The 20,724-nt window shown below is 37.5% G+C and overlaps 1 protein-coding gene across 1 annotated transcript in view; it reads right to left on the bottom strand.

The window, feature by feature from the left end:
- Positions 1–20,724, bottom strand: part of LOC126417177 (serine/threonine-protein phosphatase CPPED1-like) — a 132,258-nt gene that overhangs the window by 29,844 nt on the left and 81,690 nt on the right. The window contains exons 3-4 of the mRNA XM_050085079.1: positions 19,342–19,551; positions 14,221–14,359 (exon numbers count right to left, since the gene is read on the bottom strand). Of these exons, the coding sequence (XP_049941036.1) occupies positions 14,221–14,359; positions 19,342–19,551 (349 nt within the window). The remainder of the gene's footprint in view (positions 1–14,220; positions 14,360–19,341; positions 19,552–20,724) is intronic.

Here is a 20,724-nt window from a genome sequence, read left to right as displayed (position 1 = left end):
ATTGTACCACATGTTATGGTCCCTGCCTGTTCCAATGAGGTATGGAGCATGGGAAGAATGACTGCTTAAATGCCTCTGTGCACCCTGCAATTAGTCTAATCTTATCTCTGCAGTCCAAAACAATGAACTTATTAACCAACTGATACAAACTTGAGAAATAAAAAACACAAATATTACTCACACAAAGCTGACAGTCATTTTACTCCATACCTTACTGCTTCTAGTGTCAAAGATGGAGAACTGCAAGTCAGTTTTGACAACACTGAAAGCATTTTATGACAGTTAGTCAACACCAGTAAACTCCAGTTCCTTAAAGAATCAAACTTCCTTGTATGAAACAGCTTTGAAGTTGTGATTACTTTACAAATGAGTTAATGTGTTAAATATTTGGTGTTCCGCATATAAGTGAGAAAATGTCTAGAAAAGGTTTGAAATTATGTTTAAAGTTTGTGGAAGTCATTATGTATTCACATTACGATACACTGGATGGTATAGTCTGGCTAAATTGTGTAAAAGATAGTTTTTCACACATCTCAATGTTTATGACATCATATCTCCTGAACTGCGCATCATATTTTATTTTGTAAATATTTATTGTGTATTCTTGTTTTCTGACATGTTCCACATCCCAGTGGATCTCCTTGCTATGGACCAATTGGAACGAAAAGTACATCTAATCTAATCTAGTAAATTAAAACGTTATGTCTGATGTAGCAGTTTACCTGCATGAACAGTGAAAATGTAATATGGGGCAAATTTTTTTCCTTTCACCATTTTGCATGAGGTGTCAGTGAGAAAAAGTATCATAAAGGTCTGAAGTTTGTTGGAAGTTACCATGTGCTCTCATTCTCAAATACTGGATGAATATAGTCAGGTTTTTGCTCACACTGAGTTACACTGCCTCAAGACTCTAACTGCAGTACTTGTCTTACCATGTCAAACCTTTAACATAGGAGTATACTTCTCAATGAGCAGATTATGACAGCATTTTAAATTTTTAAGTTTGGCAAATAATTACATGAAAAACTGAAAATCAAATATTTGTTGCCCCTGGAGGCCATTACATAGGCAACATGTAACTGGGATCTCTAGATCTTGTCAAAAGAAAGTAAGCAGTAAACTTAAGTGGATTATCCTAAGAATAAAAATTTCTAGTGCCAGCAAAAGGAAACTCCACAATGGGTTAAAATCTAACAGTAATCCAGATTCTGTTATGTATGTCTAAATGCTATAAAGTTGCAGGAAATTCAAAGCTGCAGCTAAAAATATGGCCTACAATACTTTCATCCTCCAACACAGTAACATGTCAAAAGCAATGTGGTCAGTTGTTTGGTCAGAATTAGTAGCCAAAGTTAAAAGTGAGATTTCGAACATTAGATTTGAAAATGACACTGCAGTAACCGCTGCTCAGATGTCAAACTGTTTCAATGAATTATTCTTAAATGTAGCTTGGAAAACAATCCAAACACATCTTTAAAAAACCACCCAAAGGGATGTGGAAAATGAAATTTTGTCTTTAAAAAACAAAGCCTCATCAGGGTGGGATGAAATACCCACATCTGTAATCAAGATAATGTATAATATCATCTGACAAACACTGTCAGTTATCATAAACCAATCTTTTGAGCAGGGATGTTTTCCAAATGTGTTAATATATGCTGAGATAAAACCACAATTCCAAAATGGATCGACAGAAGATATGGGAATTACCAACCTATTTCTCTTCTACCAGTATTTTCTAAAGTGTTTGAAAATATTGCAGCTCCACAAATTCAAAAATTTCTTAGTGTAAATGAATTTTTTTTTTAAACCATTTGGATTCAAACAAGGAAAAAGCACTGTAAATGCAATCAATTAGTTTATTCAAAAGATAGACTCCTCAATACATAAAGATAGCAAGGCCACAGGAATATTCTGTGATCTGACAAAAGCTTTCGATTTAATGAACCATTCCTTACTTCGACTCAAATACCATACACACAGAATCAGAGGCACTACTTTACAATAGTTCACCTCTTACTTACCAGATAGGAAACGAAGAGTAATTATATATTCAAAATCAAGAAATTACTCCTCAAACTGGAAAACAATTAGTCAAGGAGACCCGCATGGTTCAATATTGATCCCCTACCTATTAGTTATGTACATAAACAACCTACCATTTGTTACTAATGCTGATTCAGTTTTATTTGCTGACGATACATCAGTTCTACACTGAGGTGATAAAAGTCATGGGATACCTCCTAATATCATGTTGTAAAGAAGTGCAGCAACGCAGTGTGGCATGGACTCAACAAGTCATTGGAAGTCCCCAGCAGAAATACTGGGCCATGCTGCTCCTCTACATCTATACTCTGCAAAACACCGCGAGGTGCATGGCAGAGGGTACGTTCCACTGTACCAGTTATTAGGGTTTCCTCTTGTTCCATTCATGTATGGAGCACAGGTAGAATGACTGAGTGAATGCCTCTGTGCATGCAGTAATTATTCTAATCTTATCCTCATGATCCCTATGTGAGCAATACATAGAAGATCGTAGTATATTCCTAGAGTAACCATTTAAAGCTGGTTCTTGAAACTTTGTTAAGAGACTTTCTCAGGGTAGTTTACGTCTATCATCAAGAGTGTTCCAGTAAAGTTCCTTCAGCATCTCTGTGACATTCTTCCATGGATTAAACAAACCTGTGACTATTCATGCTGCCGTTCTCTGTATGTGTTCAATATGCCCCGTTAGTCCTATTTGGTATGTGGTACGGGTACCATACATTTGAACAATATTCTAGAAATGGTCACACGTGTGATCTGTAAGCAATCTCCTTTGTAGACTGATTGCACTTCCCCAGTATTCTTCCAATAAATCAAAGTCTACCATATGCCTTACCCACAACCGAATCTAAGTGATCATTCCATTTCATATCCCTACAAAGTGTTACACCCCAGTTTTTGTGTGAGTTGGCTGATTCAAACAGTGACTCACTGACATTATAGTCAGAGGATATGAAATTTTTTCGTTTTGTGAAGCACAAAACTTTACATTTCTGAACATTTAAAGCAAGTTGCCAGTCTTTGTGCCACTTTTAAATTTAATCAAGATCTGACTGAATATTTACGGAGTTTCATTAAGATAGTGCTTCATTACAGATAACTGCATCGTCTGCAAAAAACCTGATTTCACTGTTAATATTGTCTGCAAGGTTAATAACATACAACATGAACAAGGGTACTAATATGCTTCCCTGGGGCACACACAAAGTTACCTCTACATCTGACAATAACTCCCCATCCAAGATAACATGTGTGTCCTCCTACCAAAAAGTCCCCAATCCAGTCACAAATTTCACTTGATACCCCATATGATTGTACTTTTGGCAATAAGTGTAGGTGTGGCACTGAGTCAAATGCTTTTCGGAAATCAAGAAATACTGCATCTACCTGGTTGCCTTGATCCAAAGCTTTCAGTGTGTCATGTGAGAAAAATGTGAATTGTATTGTATTGTATGCTGGTTGGCATTGAGAAGGTCATTCTGTTCAAGACACTTCATTATGTCTGAGCTCAGAATATGTTCTAGAATTCTGCAACAAATCAATGTCAATGATATTGGACAGTAGTTTTGTGAGTCACTTCTACTACTCTTCTTGTAGGCGGGTAAGACCTGTGCCTTTTTCCAAAAACTGATGTAGTTTTTTTTTTTTTTTTTTTTTTAAGGGATCTATGACTGAGTATAGTTAGAAGAGGGGCTAACTCAGCCGAAAACTCAGTATAGAATCTGACAGGGATTCCATCAGGGCCTGAAACTTGATTCAATTTTAACAGTTTCAGCTGTTTCTCAACACCACTGACACTAATACTTATTTCAGTCATCTTTTCAGTGGTACGAGGATTAAACTAGGACACTTTTCCTGGGTTTTCCTTTGCAAAGGAACATTTGAAAATGGAGTTGAACATTCCAGCTTTTGCTTTTCTACCTCAATTTCAGATCCTGTCTCATTCACAGGGACTGGGCACTAACTTTGGTGCCACTAACAGGCTTTACATGCAAGCAGAATTTCTTTGGGTTCTGTGAAAAAATACTTGACAATATTCTGCTACAACAGTCATTGAAGGCATCACGCATTGCTCTCTTGACAGCCATATGCATTTCATTCAGCATCTCTCTATCTATAGCACTAAGTTTTGTTTTATACCTATTACGCAATAATCTCTGTCTTTAGAAGTTTCTTTACAGTGACTGTGTACCGTGGAGATTCCCTACCATTATGAAGTGTTCCACTGGGTACATAACTATCCAGTGCACGGTCAACTATTCTTTTAAACCTGAGCCAGAGTTCCTCTACATGCTCCTGTCCTGTGCTGAAAGTTTCAAGTTCCTTATTGAGATTCAACGCTATTTATTTCTTATCTAGGTTACTGAACATATATATCTTTCTGATTGGCTTAGTTGTCCTTTGTACTTTGGTAATCATTGTTGCCACAACCATGTCATGGCCACTGATACCAGTTTTGATGTTGACATCCTCAAAAAGATCAGATCTGTTTGTTGCCATTAGATCCAATATATGAGTGGGGTTCCTAACTATCTATTCTAGATAGTTTTCCGAGAAGGCATTTAGTAAAGTTTCACAGGATATCTTATCACGCCCACACTAACAAAACTGTAATTTTCCCCAGTAATTGCTGGATGATTTTGGTCTCCACTAACGATTAAAGTATGATTGAAGAACTTAGGTACAAGTGAACTGAGACTTTCTCTAAAGTTTTCGGTTACATCAGGAGATGAGTCTGGTGGGCAATAGAAGAATCCAACTATCAGTTTATGCCCACCCCTCGTACTGAATCTTGGCCAAACAAGCTCTCAGGCAGCTTCAATTTCTACTTCAGTGGATTTGAGTTTCTTGTCTACTGTGACAAATACACCACCTCCATTTCCCATTTGCCTCTCCTTTCAATGTACACTTAAATTTTCCCCAAAACTCTCACTATTATCAATTTCAGGTTTCAACCAGCTTTCTGTAACTAGTATTATGTGAGCATCATTGTTTTTCATGAGCGCTTCAAGCTCTGGCACTTTGTTGTGAATGCTTCAGCAGTATGCCATTAGGATTTTAATACTCTCACCTGTGGAAGGCATTTCTTTCGCTTTTCCTACAGCTATCATTATCTGGATTGAGTGGAGAGTTGCCTAATCTAAAAAACTCTTGTGTGCACCCAACACACTGTCTGCTAGTTGAGTAGTGTAGTGCATACCTGACCTATTTCGGGGAACCCTACAGTTCTCAAGCCTATTGGGCAAGTCCGGGAAGTAGCAGCCTAGTTTGTCACAGAATCTTCAAAGTCTCTGGTTCAGTCCTTCCATTCCACTCAGAATAAAGGCCACGACCAGTTCTGGGGACAATGCTGCAATTTGTGAGCTTTGTTGAAACTCCATGCACAAAGCTGGCCTCAATCTTCTCTGACAGTCACTGGAATAACTCAACTATGATCTAGGAGCCCAGACAACAGGCATCATTTGTTCCATCGTGCACCACAATCTGTAGCTGGTTGCATCCTGTCCCCTCAATGCCTGCCAGAATAGCCTTTTCAACATGTTGAATGGGGCCCCCAAACATACCCACTGAGTGCACCTGGTGTCTTTTCCTGTCCCCTGCTGAATGTTCTTGAAACCACTCACTACTAATTGTGGCCCAGTGACATAGAACATTGTCATCCATAAAAATTCCACTGTTGTTTGAGAACATGAAGTCCATGAATGGCCATAAATAGTCTCCAAGCAGCCCAACATCCAGAGGACCCAGTCCATTCCATGTAAACACAGCCCACACCATTATGGAGCCACTACCAGCTTGCACAGTGCCTTGTTGACAACTATGCTCCATGGCTCTGTGGGGTCTGCACCACGCTCAAATACTATCAGCTCTTACTAACTGAAACTGGGACTCATCTGACCAGGCCACAGGTTTCTGGATGTCTAGGGTCTGACCGCTATGATCAAATGCCGAGGAGAGGTGCTGCAGGTGATGTCATGCTGTTAGCAAAGGCACTCGCATCAGTCGTCTGCTACCATAGCCCATTAACAGCCAATTTCATCGCATTGCCCTAATGGATATGTTCGTCACATGTTCCACTTTGGTTTCTGTGGTTATTTCACACAGCACACAGTGCTGGTTGTCTGTTAGCACTGACAACTCTACACAAACACCGCTGCTCTTGGTTGTTAAGGGAAGGCCGTCAGCCACTGCATTGACCGTGTGAGAAGTAATGCCTGAAATGTGGTATATTTGGAACACTCTTGACACTGTGGATCATGAAATATTGAATTCCCTAATTATTTTTGAAATGTAATGTTCCATGCACCTAACTCTAACTACCATTCCACGTTCAAAATTTGTTCATTCCCGTCGTACGGCCATAATCTAGTCGGAAACCTTTTTACTTGAAACACCTGAACACAAATGATAGCTCCGCCACCGCAGCACCCTTTTATACCTTATGTACACAATACTAATGCCATTTGTACATGTGCATATCACTATCCCATGACTTTTGTCATCCCAGTGTAAATGAAAATGAGGTGCCTGAAAGAATTCCGGAAAGCGTCATACATTCTTTAGAGAAACTTTAATCTTGTTTCCATCAAAATGGAGTGAAACTTGTAAGTAAAACCAAAAATGATGCAATTTGAAGCCAAATTGTTAGAACAAAGAGAAATAAAGGTAACATGCAATGATCAGGATGTCACAGAAGCAAACCATGTGTAGTGCATAGGCCAAAATACCAATACAAATTTAAACTGGAAGGTGCACGTAGACTGCTTAGCAAACAAACTTAACAGCCTAGCTTTTGAAGTGTATATTTTGTCAGGTGGCACAAGCAGAAATCAGAAAGACAGTCTATCACTCTTGCTCTGAATCAGTTAATCAGTATGCAGGATCTTCTGGAGAACATATTACAAAAAAATTACAAACATGTTTGTTTACAAACAATGGGCATCATGTCAACCACTGTTAAAAAATCTAAAAATAGTTTCTCCTGCTTCCCTTTACATATATGAGGTACTGTTGTTCTCATATAAAATAATCAACATACAGTTAACTCTCCGTTTTGACCACAACTACAGCACTCGCTACAGAGAGAATTTTGAAGTCCCAAAACACCATTTAAAACTCTACACCCAAACACCAGAGTATGTGAGATTAAAAATTTACAATAAAATAGAAGGCAGTAATATATTTAACATGGAGTTAGATTCACTGAAAATATTAGTCTATACCTGTCTAGTGGAAAAATGTTATTATTCTATTGAAGAATCCTTTGAGGACAATTTTACAGTTTGAACAAGGAAATTTTATGCTTACTTTTGTATACTGAATTTTGTAGTATCTAACTGTGTAGCAGTATCTCAGAAATGTATATAAAATAATGCAAAAATCCTGATATGTCTCCAATACATCAAATCAAAAATGATTTGATGTTGTATGTTATGAGATGAATAAATCTACTTATTTATCATGTGCACATTCACTATGTTAGTAATTTAGGAATACAGATCAGTTCACCAGTTTTCACCCATCTAAAGTACCAGATTGGCTGGAATATTGCAGATACTCTCTCTCCATCTCAGCTGCAAATCAGGCTATGTTTATAAAATGTAAGTTCACAGATTTTAATGCTATAAGAGCTAATAATACAATAGAAAAAGAGATGAGACATGGTAGTGATAGTTATACTGTGATAGTTATACTGTGACATCTGTTGGCTATTTTCTGGTTTGTAGTGTTTCCATTAGGTCCCCTACTGACAGCTGATTTACTTTCATGGTAATTCACAAACCTCTCCAGTTCATGTTCACTGACAGTGCTATATCAATAGCAAGTTTGCATAATATATATTTGATCAAAAATTACTGTTAGGGTTCAGTGAAGTGAGTTATAGATTTGTATTGCAAATGTAATGTTATTGTCTTACATGCCTTGAAAAAGTCCATAAATATTTGTAATTATTGTCCGTTCCTTGTACCAAAAATATTGGTAATATTGCACATAGTTCCAAAGAGTCACACTATGTTGCACTGAAGTACTCACGGATGCCATTTGCAGTCAACTAAACAAACTCTGTGTAAGAGCAAGGATTTGTATAAATTTAATTTGAAAAGTGATTTAATTAATCATGAGTTTACTTTCCTCTATTACGTAACAAAGTTTCATACCTGTAGTTCTAACAAATTACCCGGACGTGGGCAAGAGCCCCACATTGCTATACTACACATTGGCTTGTTTATACTGCACGAAGACCAGGTGTGGAAGTCAAAGTGAATGGACATTTAAGTGACATACTATTATGGTGCCCCACATATTATTTATTAATGGATCACTTCTTCTTTTAAATTTTCATTTTTTGCAAAAAATTGTGATGTGCATTACAAGCACAGTAATTTTTCAAATAATGTATATCACTTCTGGACAACAGTTCTGCAATGGCATATTAATATTATAATGAGAACACTTTCTGTAATTTCTTTCCATTGATACTGAATTGTGATGAATGAGTGTAAGCAAAACTCAATGGATGATGTCTAACAGCAATATTGTGTAATTTTAGTAGAATTCTTAGGGAAGTAAAGTTAGTAACTGCTTTGTTAAGGTGCGCATGTATGTAGAGATGGGAGAGCTGATATCAGGGTATTGAGCACATCCAAATAATCATTAAAAAAAACTGCGCCAAGTCAATGATTAAATCTGATCAGTCTATGATTAATAAATTAGCCCACTGAAGTTTTTATTGCTGAACTCTAATTTATCATGCCTATCTACAGCTAACTTAGTCTTTTAACAGTGTGTCAAGGACCTACATTGCAATGATAGGAAATGCAAGTGGTTTGTGTAGGCAGAACTATATTAGCAAAGAGAGAGAACTTTTGATGAAGATGTAAATGGGGAGCCATACCAATGAAGACATCTGCATGATCATGATGCTATGTATGGCAGCAGAGAACCACTTATTATAATGGCTTCCCATTACAACCTGTTATCTCAAGAAGAAGAGGATTACGTAAAAACGGACAATTATGACAGCACAGATAAAATCCTTTCACCGAGCTTTATCAAAGCTGTAGAGAGATTAGGAAACTTTTCATTGCTGTTAAGCAGTGCAGTAGACCAGTATGCATTTGTCTGGCATGAAGAACTTCAAGATATGAAATGAACAATTAAGGCCCATCCACAAACAACAATCTGCCTGTGATCATCACATCTGTGCAGACAGATCATTGCATGTGGACAGGAGATTTTTTGCAGATATCAGATGTACGAAAACCTGTAAATTGGATTCGGAGATTTGGGTAAAATTGCTCAACTCTATGGGCACAAACCACATCTGCACACACAAATTGTAGGAAGTGGGCAGGAGATCACCGCAAATCTGGTATGCAAAATGTGTTTGAGTCACCTGTTTGTTTAGTCTAACATTTCTCATCTGTTGTGCACAATAAATTTTAAAATGGCAGACACACACCAGTGCTCTAGAGAGTTCACTGCTGAATTTATTAAAATTTGTAAGAGCCAAGGAGTACAGCGATTGATATGAGAAGGCAGCTGCTTAAAATTCTTCAATAAAGAAAAAATGAGCAGTTCTCCCTGTGGCAAATGGGGAAACAGTAATAAATAAACAAAAATCATTGTGGACTGTTTACTGCAAAGAGCTAAGCAAAGGAACAAAATCCTTATGTAAAGTGTGGTTCATATTAGAGATGAATTATAGAATTCACTACCACAATGCTAGAGTAATACTTCGCAGATAAACCTTCAATCTGTTCAAAATTTTCCATATTGCAGCACAACAAAGTTTCCTGTAACTAACAGGATATTTTAGAAAGATTATCTCAAATTACTCTATATAACTGCCACACCTCTGAGTGATTTCCTGAGGAATAATCAGGAATATAAGTTTTAGGAAGAGCAGAGGTGAACATTCAAACTGAACTACATACATGTAAGAAAATAAAGCAGTGGAACTGTGTCATTAGAAAATCTCCACACGATGACCAGTTCCACATAGTTTCTTACATGAGGAGAAAACACCATCTCAAGACAAGAAATGCAGTAGTTATGAGCTTGAAGCCTTGGCTATTGTTAATGCTTTAATGAAATTATCAGTGTATTTATTAGGAATACATTTTAAAATTGTAACAGTCTGTGCTGCATTGCAAAAGAACATGGATAAGAAACACCTGTCGCTAAGAACAGTAAGGTGGGCTTTAGTCCCAGACAGTATTCCTACACCACTAAACACCTATCTGGTTCTCAGATAAAACATGCAGATGCTGTAAAACACTGTGTAAATCAACTGCATGCTTTTGCTGATAGTTTAATAGCTAGAATGAGGAAGGTCCAAGAATAGAGAAGCACTATGGTTTCACGGCAATCGAGATCCTTCTCAGAGAATGACCTTATGAAAACTTTTTAATGCGATATGGAAGTCTTTCCAAGTTTATTTATTTATTTATTCATGCAAAAAACCTTTCCTGATTGAAAGAACAAACACAAAACAAAACAGTAACACAACACAGTAAAAACACAGTATTCTTTCAGTAGATACATAAATTTTAGCCGTATCTACAAAAGAGCTTTCACTATTTGCAGTAGCTGCACTGTCTTGTTTCAAATCTCTTGTATCTCAAATGTTCTAAAAATTCTGCTGCTGAATAGAAACAGTAATCTAATATGAATGTCCTTAGGGTTTTACAAAACAGTGTGAATGATGGTATTATTTTTACCTTATGTGGAAGTACTGTAAATTTACAAACCAATGTTTACTGTGGAAGTTTTAATTTCAGTCTAACATACTTACAGCATGTTGCACTGCTCATATAGTTCTGTTCTGGTTTAGGAAAATGACTGAACTAAGTGTACCCCAGAATACAATTCCATACAGTAGGATGCTACAGAACTGAGCAAAGTAGGCACTTCGGTCAGTGTTAAAACTTGGTTTAACAGATAGCAATTTTAGACTGTAACATATTTTATTCAGTGTTTCAATTATTTTGTTTGTATGTGTATGCCATTTGAAGTAATTTTGAGGCCATATGCCTAAAAACATTGTTTCTAAAGAACATGAAATTTTGTTGGAATTCATTGTCACCTTTTAAACAGAAATTTAGGAATGTTGTTTTTGGTGTTTATTGGTAGTTTATTCCCCTCAAACCATCTTTTTAGCTATGCTGTAGATTTATTTACAGATGCTTGTAGCTGATTTGGGATGTTTCCTGTAATTAGGATGCTTGTGTCACCTGCAAGCAAAGTATTTGTATTTGATTCAATGTTTAGGTCCAAATCATGTATGTACAGGAGAAAGATGATTGGAGCAAAAATCTATCCTCAAGTTTTCTATTAGTTCATGTTTTATTTGTATTTTCTGTTTCCTTTTGTCAAGTACAATGTGAACCATTTTAGTGCAGTGCCTCTAATGCCATATACTTTGAGCTTGTCCAACATTATGTTTGTCAAACGCCTTACTTAAGTCTAAAAAGAATGCCAGTGGTACTTTGTTTATTGTCCATTGTTTGCAGAGTATTGTGTATAAAACCATAGATTCAATGACGGAAAATAGACTTAGCTGTTCCACACACTCTGCAATGTGAAATCATCAAATTTGCACATGAGAAAGGACTTAAAACAAAGTCAAGAGGATGTAAAACAAATTTTTAAATAGCAGATTTGACTGACAAGGTGAAAAGTGTAATCTCCAATTGTGTACAATGTTTAAATTTGAGTAAAAAATCAGGAAAGAAGGAAAGTTTTGTTCACCTCTTATTCAAAGAAAGAAGGTCATTATATACACTATCTGATCAAAAGTATCTGGACACCCCTATGTAATGCAGAACTGACCACCAGATGTCAAGAGAGGTGGATAAAAGCAGGCATGGTGCATTGCGTGGTCAGTAGAGAAACCTGAACAGCAAGTCACTGGATGTAACCTGAGTAACAAACCCATCAGGGGCATTTCAACCTTTCAAAAGCTGTCCAGGTCGACGGTTGGTGATGTGATTATGAAGTGGAAATTCAAAGGAGCACTCACAGTAAACATAAGACCTGGCAGACAGGACTGTCCAGCATCACAGAGGTTGGTTGTAAAAAATCACATTAAATCAGTGGAAGTAATCACTTGTGAGTTCCAAAGTTCTACCAACAGTTCAGCTAACACACTGACTGTACATTGGGAGTAAAAAAGAGGTACAAAGGTCAAGCCGTTCCTCATAAGCCACACTACTCTATAGCGGTGCTTGAGATTGTGTAAAGAGCAATGCCACTAGATGGTGGATGACTGAAAATGAGTTTTAGAGTGATGAATCACTCTATGATCTGAGGTAATCTGATGGAAGGGTTTGGGTTTAATGCCTGGAGAATATTACCTGCCGTCATGTGTGGTGTCAATATTGAAGTAAGGAGGAGATGGTGTCACAGTATTGATGTGTTTTTCAAGATTAGGGTGCAGCCTTCTTATTGCACTTGGGAAAACACTGAATGCAGAAGGAGGTGAACACATTTTACAGCATTGTGTACTGCGTACAGTAATAAAACAGATCATATATGATGAATGCTTGAACCAGCTTGAAAATGAACACAGTCATGAAGTAGCTTCAGTGAGACAATGGTTTGTGGACAACAACATTTCTCAAATAGACTGGCCCACCCAAAGTCCCAACTCAAAGCCAACGGAACATCTTTGGGATGTTTCAGAATGTCAGCTTCATTCCATACCTCGGCTTGCAACATCATCTCGTTTTGGATCTTGAGAACGAATGGGCTGCCATTCCTCCACAGACATTCAAACTCCTCACTGAAAGTGTCCCCACCAGAGTTCAAGCTGTGATAAAAGCAAAGGACAGACATACTCCATATTTAATTCCACCAATAGGTGTCTAGAAACTTTTGATCAGAAGAATACTTATCATAAAGATTTCATTGGACCCCTTTGATCAACTCACAAATGATACAACCACATTGTAAATATCACTGTTGCATTTAACACGTTTACCTGGTGGTATCCTGTACAGACAACAAAATCAGCAGAAGCAGTTAGTAAGTTGGGGTAACAGTAAACTAATTTTAGAAATTCAGTCCAAGTAATTACCAATAGACAGACTTGCTTTAATTTTCGTGAATTTGAGGAGTACTGCAGGACAGAAAAAAAGTGAAAATATTTTAATAACAAAGGATTCCCTAGAGCCAATGGACAGATTGAGAGGATCAACTCTATTCCAGCCACAATCATCACTATGCTTGGTATTGACAACCCTACCAAATGGTATAAAGTAGTACCATCTGTTCAATGTGTCAGACAGTCAACATACCGCAGAAGTGTTCTGAAAACATCATTTGAACTTTTGATAGCAGTTAAGATACACACAAAGACTGATATGACAATATGTGCTGGATTTATGCATCTCTGGCCAAATGGCTACTCATCATACAAAGAGAATATCTGAGTTGCATTTAACTGTTCTTTTGTTGCTTTGTCCTGTCCATTGCTAGAGTTTGTAATGATGAAGGAAAGAAAATGTTAATATGTACGTCATGTTTTTTATTTTAATGCACTGCAGTTATTAATGTATTTAATTTTTACTTTTATAAGGATTGCTTCTGGGATGGTGTTGTTTATTCTCATATGAAGCGTGTATGTGCTGCAGCCATCTGAAGTTCATCTGCTATGGCTCACAAAGCTGGTCACTATTATGCCTGCCAAGGAATGTAAGAAGATTCACTTCAAGATGCCACACAGCAGCTGCTCCTTGTGTCTTAATAACGGCTTCCTTCATGTTTCATTTATTTAAGTTTTTACAGGAAAGGTATGTTCACCTTTTAGTTAGCTGCATTTAGTGAAATGTAATATTGGTGAAGGAAAATACAAATTTATATCAGCAGAAATAATGATGACTGAATTTTACATCACAATGATAAAAAATTAATAATTTTTTCAAGTTTGCAGCCTTTTTATAGAAACGGTCATTGCACCTGCAATCTGAAGAAAAAAATGTTGAGAGAAACAATACAAAACAACCCCATGGTATACCTTCAATAACTCTGATTAAGTGTCATGACATAACTGCAGCTTGTGGTTGCTTCACATTGCATAATATGGTTTCCAGTGAATGGAAATAAAATTAGACCTTTTTTCCATTATATGAAACATAGCCATTAGAATTCATGTGATGACATAACACTCACATTTTCATTGTTTCTTTAGTAGGATGGTCACCAACATCATGATTTCCACAAACACAAACCATAGGTATTTCAGGGTTCAGCTTGCTGAATATTCTTTTGAAGGTTGCAATTTGCCTTTTGTATACATCAGGATCACCACCTACATAAATTAGTTGCATGAAAACCATAACAACATCAAATATAAATAAGTTAGCCAGATACAAAAACTGCAAATATGAATACACACAAATAGAAAATTAGCATACTTGTCAAAATATAGGTATTGAACAATGTATGCAAATGTGTAATATTAATTTCTGTTAACATAGATTATTTATTATGTTCCTTTCTTGGAAATGAATACAACTTTCTGGATGGTACTCTTACTTAAATAAATATCACTTTTAATTAGAAGACATATTCAGTCACAAAAATCGACAATATTATTCCAACAGTTCTCTTTATTTTATCTTTTCTCCCACTGTGTACACCTATTACTGTTTCTTCATATCTACTGGCTCTGAAGGCAAAAGTTAAACTACATAATCTCACCTGCATAGTCCTTTCCACTCCCCCCCTCAACAGCCTCCCGATGCTGCACCCACCAAATCCCATGCATACTGCTGCAGGCAGCAATACAGCATTTTTCTCCACCCTTTCCCTGCTATCCTTTCTCTCTCCATGCCCCACATCTCTCCTGCACCTGCCACTAACCCAATGTGGCCATGGCTGCTACTCACTGCAGTTCGATCTCAGTACCCAGAGACAACAGAGGTGATTTTTGTGTGTGTATGTATGTGTGTGTTTTTCTAAATATGAAGAAAGACATTTTCCTACAGCTTAGTCTGCTTCCCACTCTAGTTTTAAATGTGCCTGTCTCGTACTCAGTGCCTTCTTACACGGTACACAGGCTGTATTATGTTAAGGATAGATTGCTGTTCACCAAAGAGGAAACACAGAGTCGCAGACAGGCACGATGAAAAAGACTGCTGTATATTTCAGTTTTTGGCCAAAAGGCCTTCTTCTGGGATAGAAAACGCACACAGAGTCACACAGGCTAAAGTGTACAGCCGTTCTTTTTGTTGTGCCTGTGTTTGATGTAGCATCTCCTTTATATGGTGAGTAGCAATCTATCTTGTTTCATATTATTATTATTATTATTATTATTATTACAATTCCATCCTGGACTCTCCATTGTTTGATACATAGTCTGTTCAATCATACATGCAGATACTGTCAGTTTAATGAATTTATTTAATATAAACTAAATTTGTACAAGTAAATTCTTACACAGACATCTCGTGTCAACCAGCCTGCTCAATGGGAGAGGTAATGAAGCTCTGTGATCAAATTTCTATCATAACCCTTTTCAAATGTGCACAACTTCTGCCTTCTAATTCAGTGTCTGTTTTGCATTAATCTATAAACCACAGATGAGATCATCTGGAAATACAATGCACTTGACACAGTAAATAAATAGGATCAAGAAGAAAATGTCTTTCTGGTACACAGATGGCACTGACATCAATGATTTTTGTAGTTATATTGTTGCATGAAAATCATTCAGAAGTGTCAACTTTAATTCCAGAAGAGTTTTGTTTTCACACTGTGTTGTGTGTTTCATTCAAACGGATTCAACAGAATACTGTGCCACAGTAAAATTCTGTTTTGGGAAGATTATCACAAATATAAGCTCCTACAAGGTTCTTTCATTTTCACCTGATAAGAAATGGGTACATAGAGTTCAAAAATGGGTATACTTCTCTTGAAGTTAATTCATATATAGAACATACCAAAACTACAACCATGAAGGAAAACACCCGAAAAACGCACTACACAACACAGTATTGGACGACTGGCAATAAACAATGGCTGAAACAGCTTATGATAAAGGCACATCAAAAGAAAGCATGTGATATATTTTACACAAAGAATAACTATTAGAAATATTAATGAAAAATCTGCGGCTCATTTGTTGAACGATAAGCAACAGAAAGTGTGAAACTGAATCTCTCAGCAATGTTCAGATAGTTTCGAAATAAACATTTTGGAAACAAACTGATTTTGTTCAGCAATTTCTTGCTGTGAGTAAGGCAGTGGGTTCACCACTACACACCAGAAATGAAAAAAAAAAAAGATTAGACTTTAATGTCACATTGATCTCATGGCCATTAAAGACTTACCCTAAAGGAAAAAATCAGATTTGTTTTTTACAGGAAACAATCTTGACATCTGCAATTTAGGGAAATCATGGAAAGCCAAAAACTGAGAGCTCATACTGGGATTTGAACCAATGTACTCCCAAATGCCAGTGAAATGTATTAACCAATACACCCCTTTGCTTGGTCCCAGGAATAAAACAACAATAAAGCAATGAAGGGAAGCTAGTGGCTAGTGGCCTTGCACCAAAAGGAGCAAAGTCATCTTTATCAGCTAGAAATTTTATGTTAGTACTTTACAAGATGCAAAAAGATTCTTCTTACTGAATACACTGCAAACGGTAAAGTAATATGTGACAGATGCTACGTAAGTCTCTGGAACAAATGTGATGAAAAGGAAAAGAACATGGGAATACACTGAAATGTCATCAGGACAATGCACCTAGCCACAAATGTATCATAGTAATGGGAAAACTTAGAAATTAAGTATGAATTATTAGGTATGAAGTGCCCGCCTCTGCAGCTGAGTGGTCAACATGCCTGAGAACCATGCGAGGGGCCCAGGTTAGACTCCCTGCTGAGGCAGAGATTTTCTCCGCTTGCAGATTGTGAGTTGTCCAGTACATCATTGATATTCAAGTCACCAAAAACTTGCACCAGGCAGCCAAACTCTCCAAAAGGGAACTCCTGGACAAAATATTCCACATACAGATTTGACTTCAAGTATGAAGAATGTATTACCAGAACATCCACCCTTGAGTCAAGATGTGGGATCTTTTTATCTCGATTAATTCTCACAAGTGAAGAAATTTGTTGATAGAAAAAGTTTTGGGTCCAATGAACAGGTTCTAACAGCTGTAGGTAAGCATTCTGCAGACTTCCCATAATTACATTTTAAGATAGAATCTGCTCACCAGAAAAAACTGTTGGACAAAGTGTACTGATCTAATGTAATTCCATTTTTAAATAAAAATAATCATTTACTTCCAGGCAGACACATTTCTGCACTTTCTCACATAAAAAATAATTTTTTCTGTTTCTGGAGGTCTGTTTTCAACCATTCTTATCATCAGAACATATTATGTAACACTCCATATAGTTGTTTCATTTTCTAGGACTATAAACTATGGCCAGCTTACTCGCTTTCTCAATCAACAGTCTATCTTTTCTTGTAATATATTGACTAGCAAAGCTTATCTTATTCTCCTTCTCTAACATATGGATGGCAAGTTGCTTCCCATGTATTCAAGGTAAGCCTACAAGTTCTCCATTTTCTCATCCTTATTAAATATGAGACCCTTTTTTATCTATCTAATCAAGCACTAATTTGGACTTGTTCCTATTTCTTATAATTACCAGGTCATCTAGTGCCACCAACTAGTCTCACGTTAAATTTGCAAGAAGCTGCCATGGAGCGTTGACTTAGCTATCGATGGCTGGTAAGCACAGTGTGGTGATGTGTACATTACAGCAAAATGCGTGCAAAAGGATTGCAAGATAGGCTAGCCGTGCTCTGCAAAACCAGCACTGTGCAGCAGTAATAGCCAAAGTGGGCAGGACGGTGTCACCACATCAGGGCTAGAACTATGTTACAAGCTATGTGACTGGGAGCCGGGCGACAGTGCAACAAATGCTCTACGGAGCAGTATATATAACTGTGAATTTCGAGACAGATGCATTCAGAGCCCAGTAGTACTACCACAACACCTGGATGACGCTAGATGACCAGACGAATGGGCTCCGCCACTTGCAGTCGTGGGTTCATGTTCAGGAGAGGGCAGCAGCCTGTCACACTAAGTAAACCCTGAGAGCTTGGTGCTACAGCACAGCAGGCCTGCATCTACACCACTTGCTGCCAGACATCTGTCAGGAGGTAACAGGTCATGCACCATGCACAGCAGTCATCCCTCATCACTGTGGAAGACGTGAACCACATTTGGGCACAGGTGTTCAACATCAGAGGACTGACACAGTGCGGAGAAGCAGTAAGCCGCTGTCAGGAGCCTCAGCCAACTGACAGACCACTGACTCATTTCCTAGAGCCAACGTGAGCATCATCGCGTGCCGTCACAAGTACCATTCGTCTGGGGTGGGGGCCAGCTGCCTGCTTACCATCATTGGACGGCCGTATCATTATGGGGATGTCCGACTCTCACTGATTATGAACAAATGCAATTAAAAGCAATAAAGTGTCTTCTCAGCAACCAGTCTGTCACTGGGCCCCACCAACCCACCACTAAGTCCCACCCTCGGCCAGACGGGCCCTATAGCAGTAAGAAAACATGAACTTATTTTTATTGTCTCCAACAATACCATTTGTTTAATCTCTTTCATCATTGCCTAAAGAAAGAATTTACTTTATCTTAACTGCATTTCCATTTAAAAGTGACCTTATTCTTATTGGTGTGTCCGCATGTCTTACCATGTTTTTTAACACTGTGCTAACTTTATAGCCATTAAAATAATATTTTTTAATTTCTTTCTTTATGTCCATGCATGTCATCCAGTGAACCATGTGCAGTTCATGGGAATGCAGACTTTCTCAGCGAATCTTGATGATAAAATCTTCTCGGTCTGACATCCGAGTCAATGCATTTCTCTCCAGCAATGTTTCAGCAAGTTTCTTACTTGCCATCTTCTTCGCCTGAAGATGGCAAGTAAGAAACTTACTGAAACTTTGCCAGAGAATAACACTTGACTTGGCTGTCAATCCGAGAAGATTTTATGGTACAGTTCACGGTTTTTTTTCTATTATACTTCCTTCTCTTACAATAGTTGTGAAGACCCTGCATATACATTAATGGGACTCTGATGAACAGAAGGTACATTGCACCCAGAACATTGAAAACAGAAAAAAAAATGTTTCAAACAATTGTATATGGCTTCATAAGTTCTGACTGAATTTATGTTACTCTCAGATAGAAAACCAAACTCAAGAAACAAGAAATAAATTCCTGTTTATCAAAAAATACTTAAAACATACCTGGCACAGCATCACACAAATCTCCACACATAACAACAAATTTGGGCTTAGGTGTCAGACTATTGATTTTTTCTACTGATTTTTCAGCTAATTCAATTTCTTTCTCCCAACCTGGATTTGTTAGTTTCAAAATGTAACGGTCAATCAGCCCAAACTGAATATCAGCAGTCTGAATGAAATAGTATGGTCCTTTCCAAGTCTTCTCGCCATCTGAAATGAAAACTATATCTCATGAATTCCAAATTTAACACCTCTGAAAGAAGAAGAAGAAGAAGAAGAAGAAGAAGAAGAAGATGATGATGATGAAATTTCTAGGCAAAGGGATAAGTCAACTAATATATTAACAAACGCAAAACAACTCTTCAAAATTTAATCTGAACATTATGTAAATAATAATTACACTACTTAATACTATTTGTGCTTATGCCAGCTAAACATAAGCTAGTAAATCGAAAGAAAAGACACAATATTGAAAAAAAAATTGGTGCAATTGCATTAAATAGCTGATTTTTATCTTCAGTTGGTATCTTATATTTACTTGATTACACTGGTATCTTCTGAAGAAAATATTTATCCATACCTGCAAGGTGTTCCACAATTCATGTTACACACTTCTATAGGCTGTAGGGGGGACATAGTAGATTAAGTTTTACATACGAACCCACGTCCGGATATGGTTAGTTTCCAAGTTACAAGGAATTAAGATGTACAGATTTCCCTCCTATTTATGGTGATATTACAACAGCTGCCAAAGGGGTTAAGTCTGTGGATCTTGGTGGCCAAGCATGCTCACCTTGATCGATCCATCTGTCGCTGTACACTACATTCAATGGTTTTGAATGTGAACTGAAAAATGTACTGCCGCACCATCATGCTGTAACCACAATTCAAAATGAATGTCCAACGGCACATTTTCAAAAAACTCCACCAGCATTTGTTGCACGAATGTCAAGTACTTGGCACGCTTTATGGGGGGAGGAAGGATGTATGGCCCAATCACACAATCATCGCAGATACCTGCACAGACATTGATGCTGAAGGTGTGCTGAAATCTTTACGTACACGTGACTTTGGGGTTCTTCTAATCACAAACATGGCTATTTCAAGCATTCAAAATACCTTCCCTGTTGAAATGCACTTCATCAATAAACAAAATTTGCCTTGGAAACTGAAGAAAAGCCACACAATGGTGTAAAAACCAAGTACAGAAATTGACACATGGCACAAAATCCGCCTGGAGCATAGTGTGTACCTTCTGAGGGTAATATAGGTGGAGCTGCCGTTCATGCAGAACATGACAGAAAGACGAGTGAGACACATCTAAGTGACATGCAATGGCTCTAGTACCCATCAACGAGTTCCCTTCAACTTGATGAAGCACTT

This window comes from Schistocerca serialis, chromosome 8 (assembly GCF_023864345.2).
Source record: "Schistocerca serialis cubense isolate TAMUIC-IGC-003099 chromosome 8, iqSchSeri2.2, whole genome shotgun sequence".
Lineage (NCBI taxonomy): Eukaryota > Metazoa > Arthropoda > Insecta > Orthoptera > Acrididae > Schistocerca > Schistocerca serialis.
The sequence above is the reverse complement of the archived record's forward strand: the minus strand, read 5'-3'. Positions and strand labels throughout refer to the sequence as shown.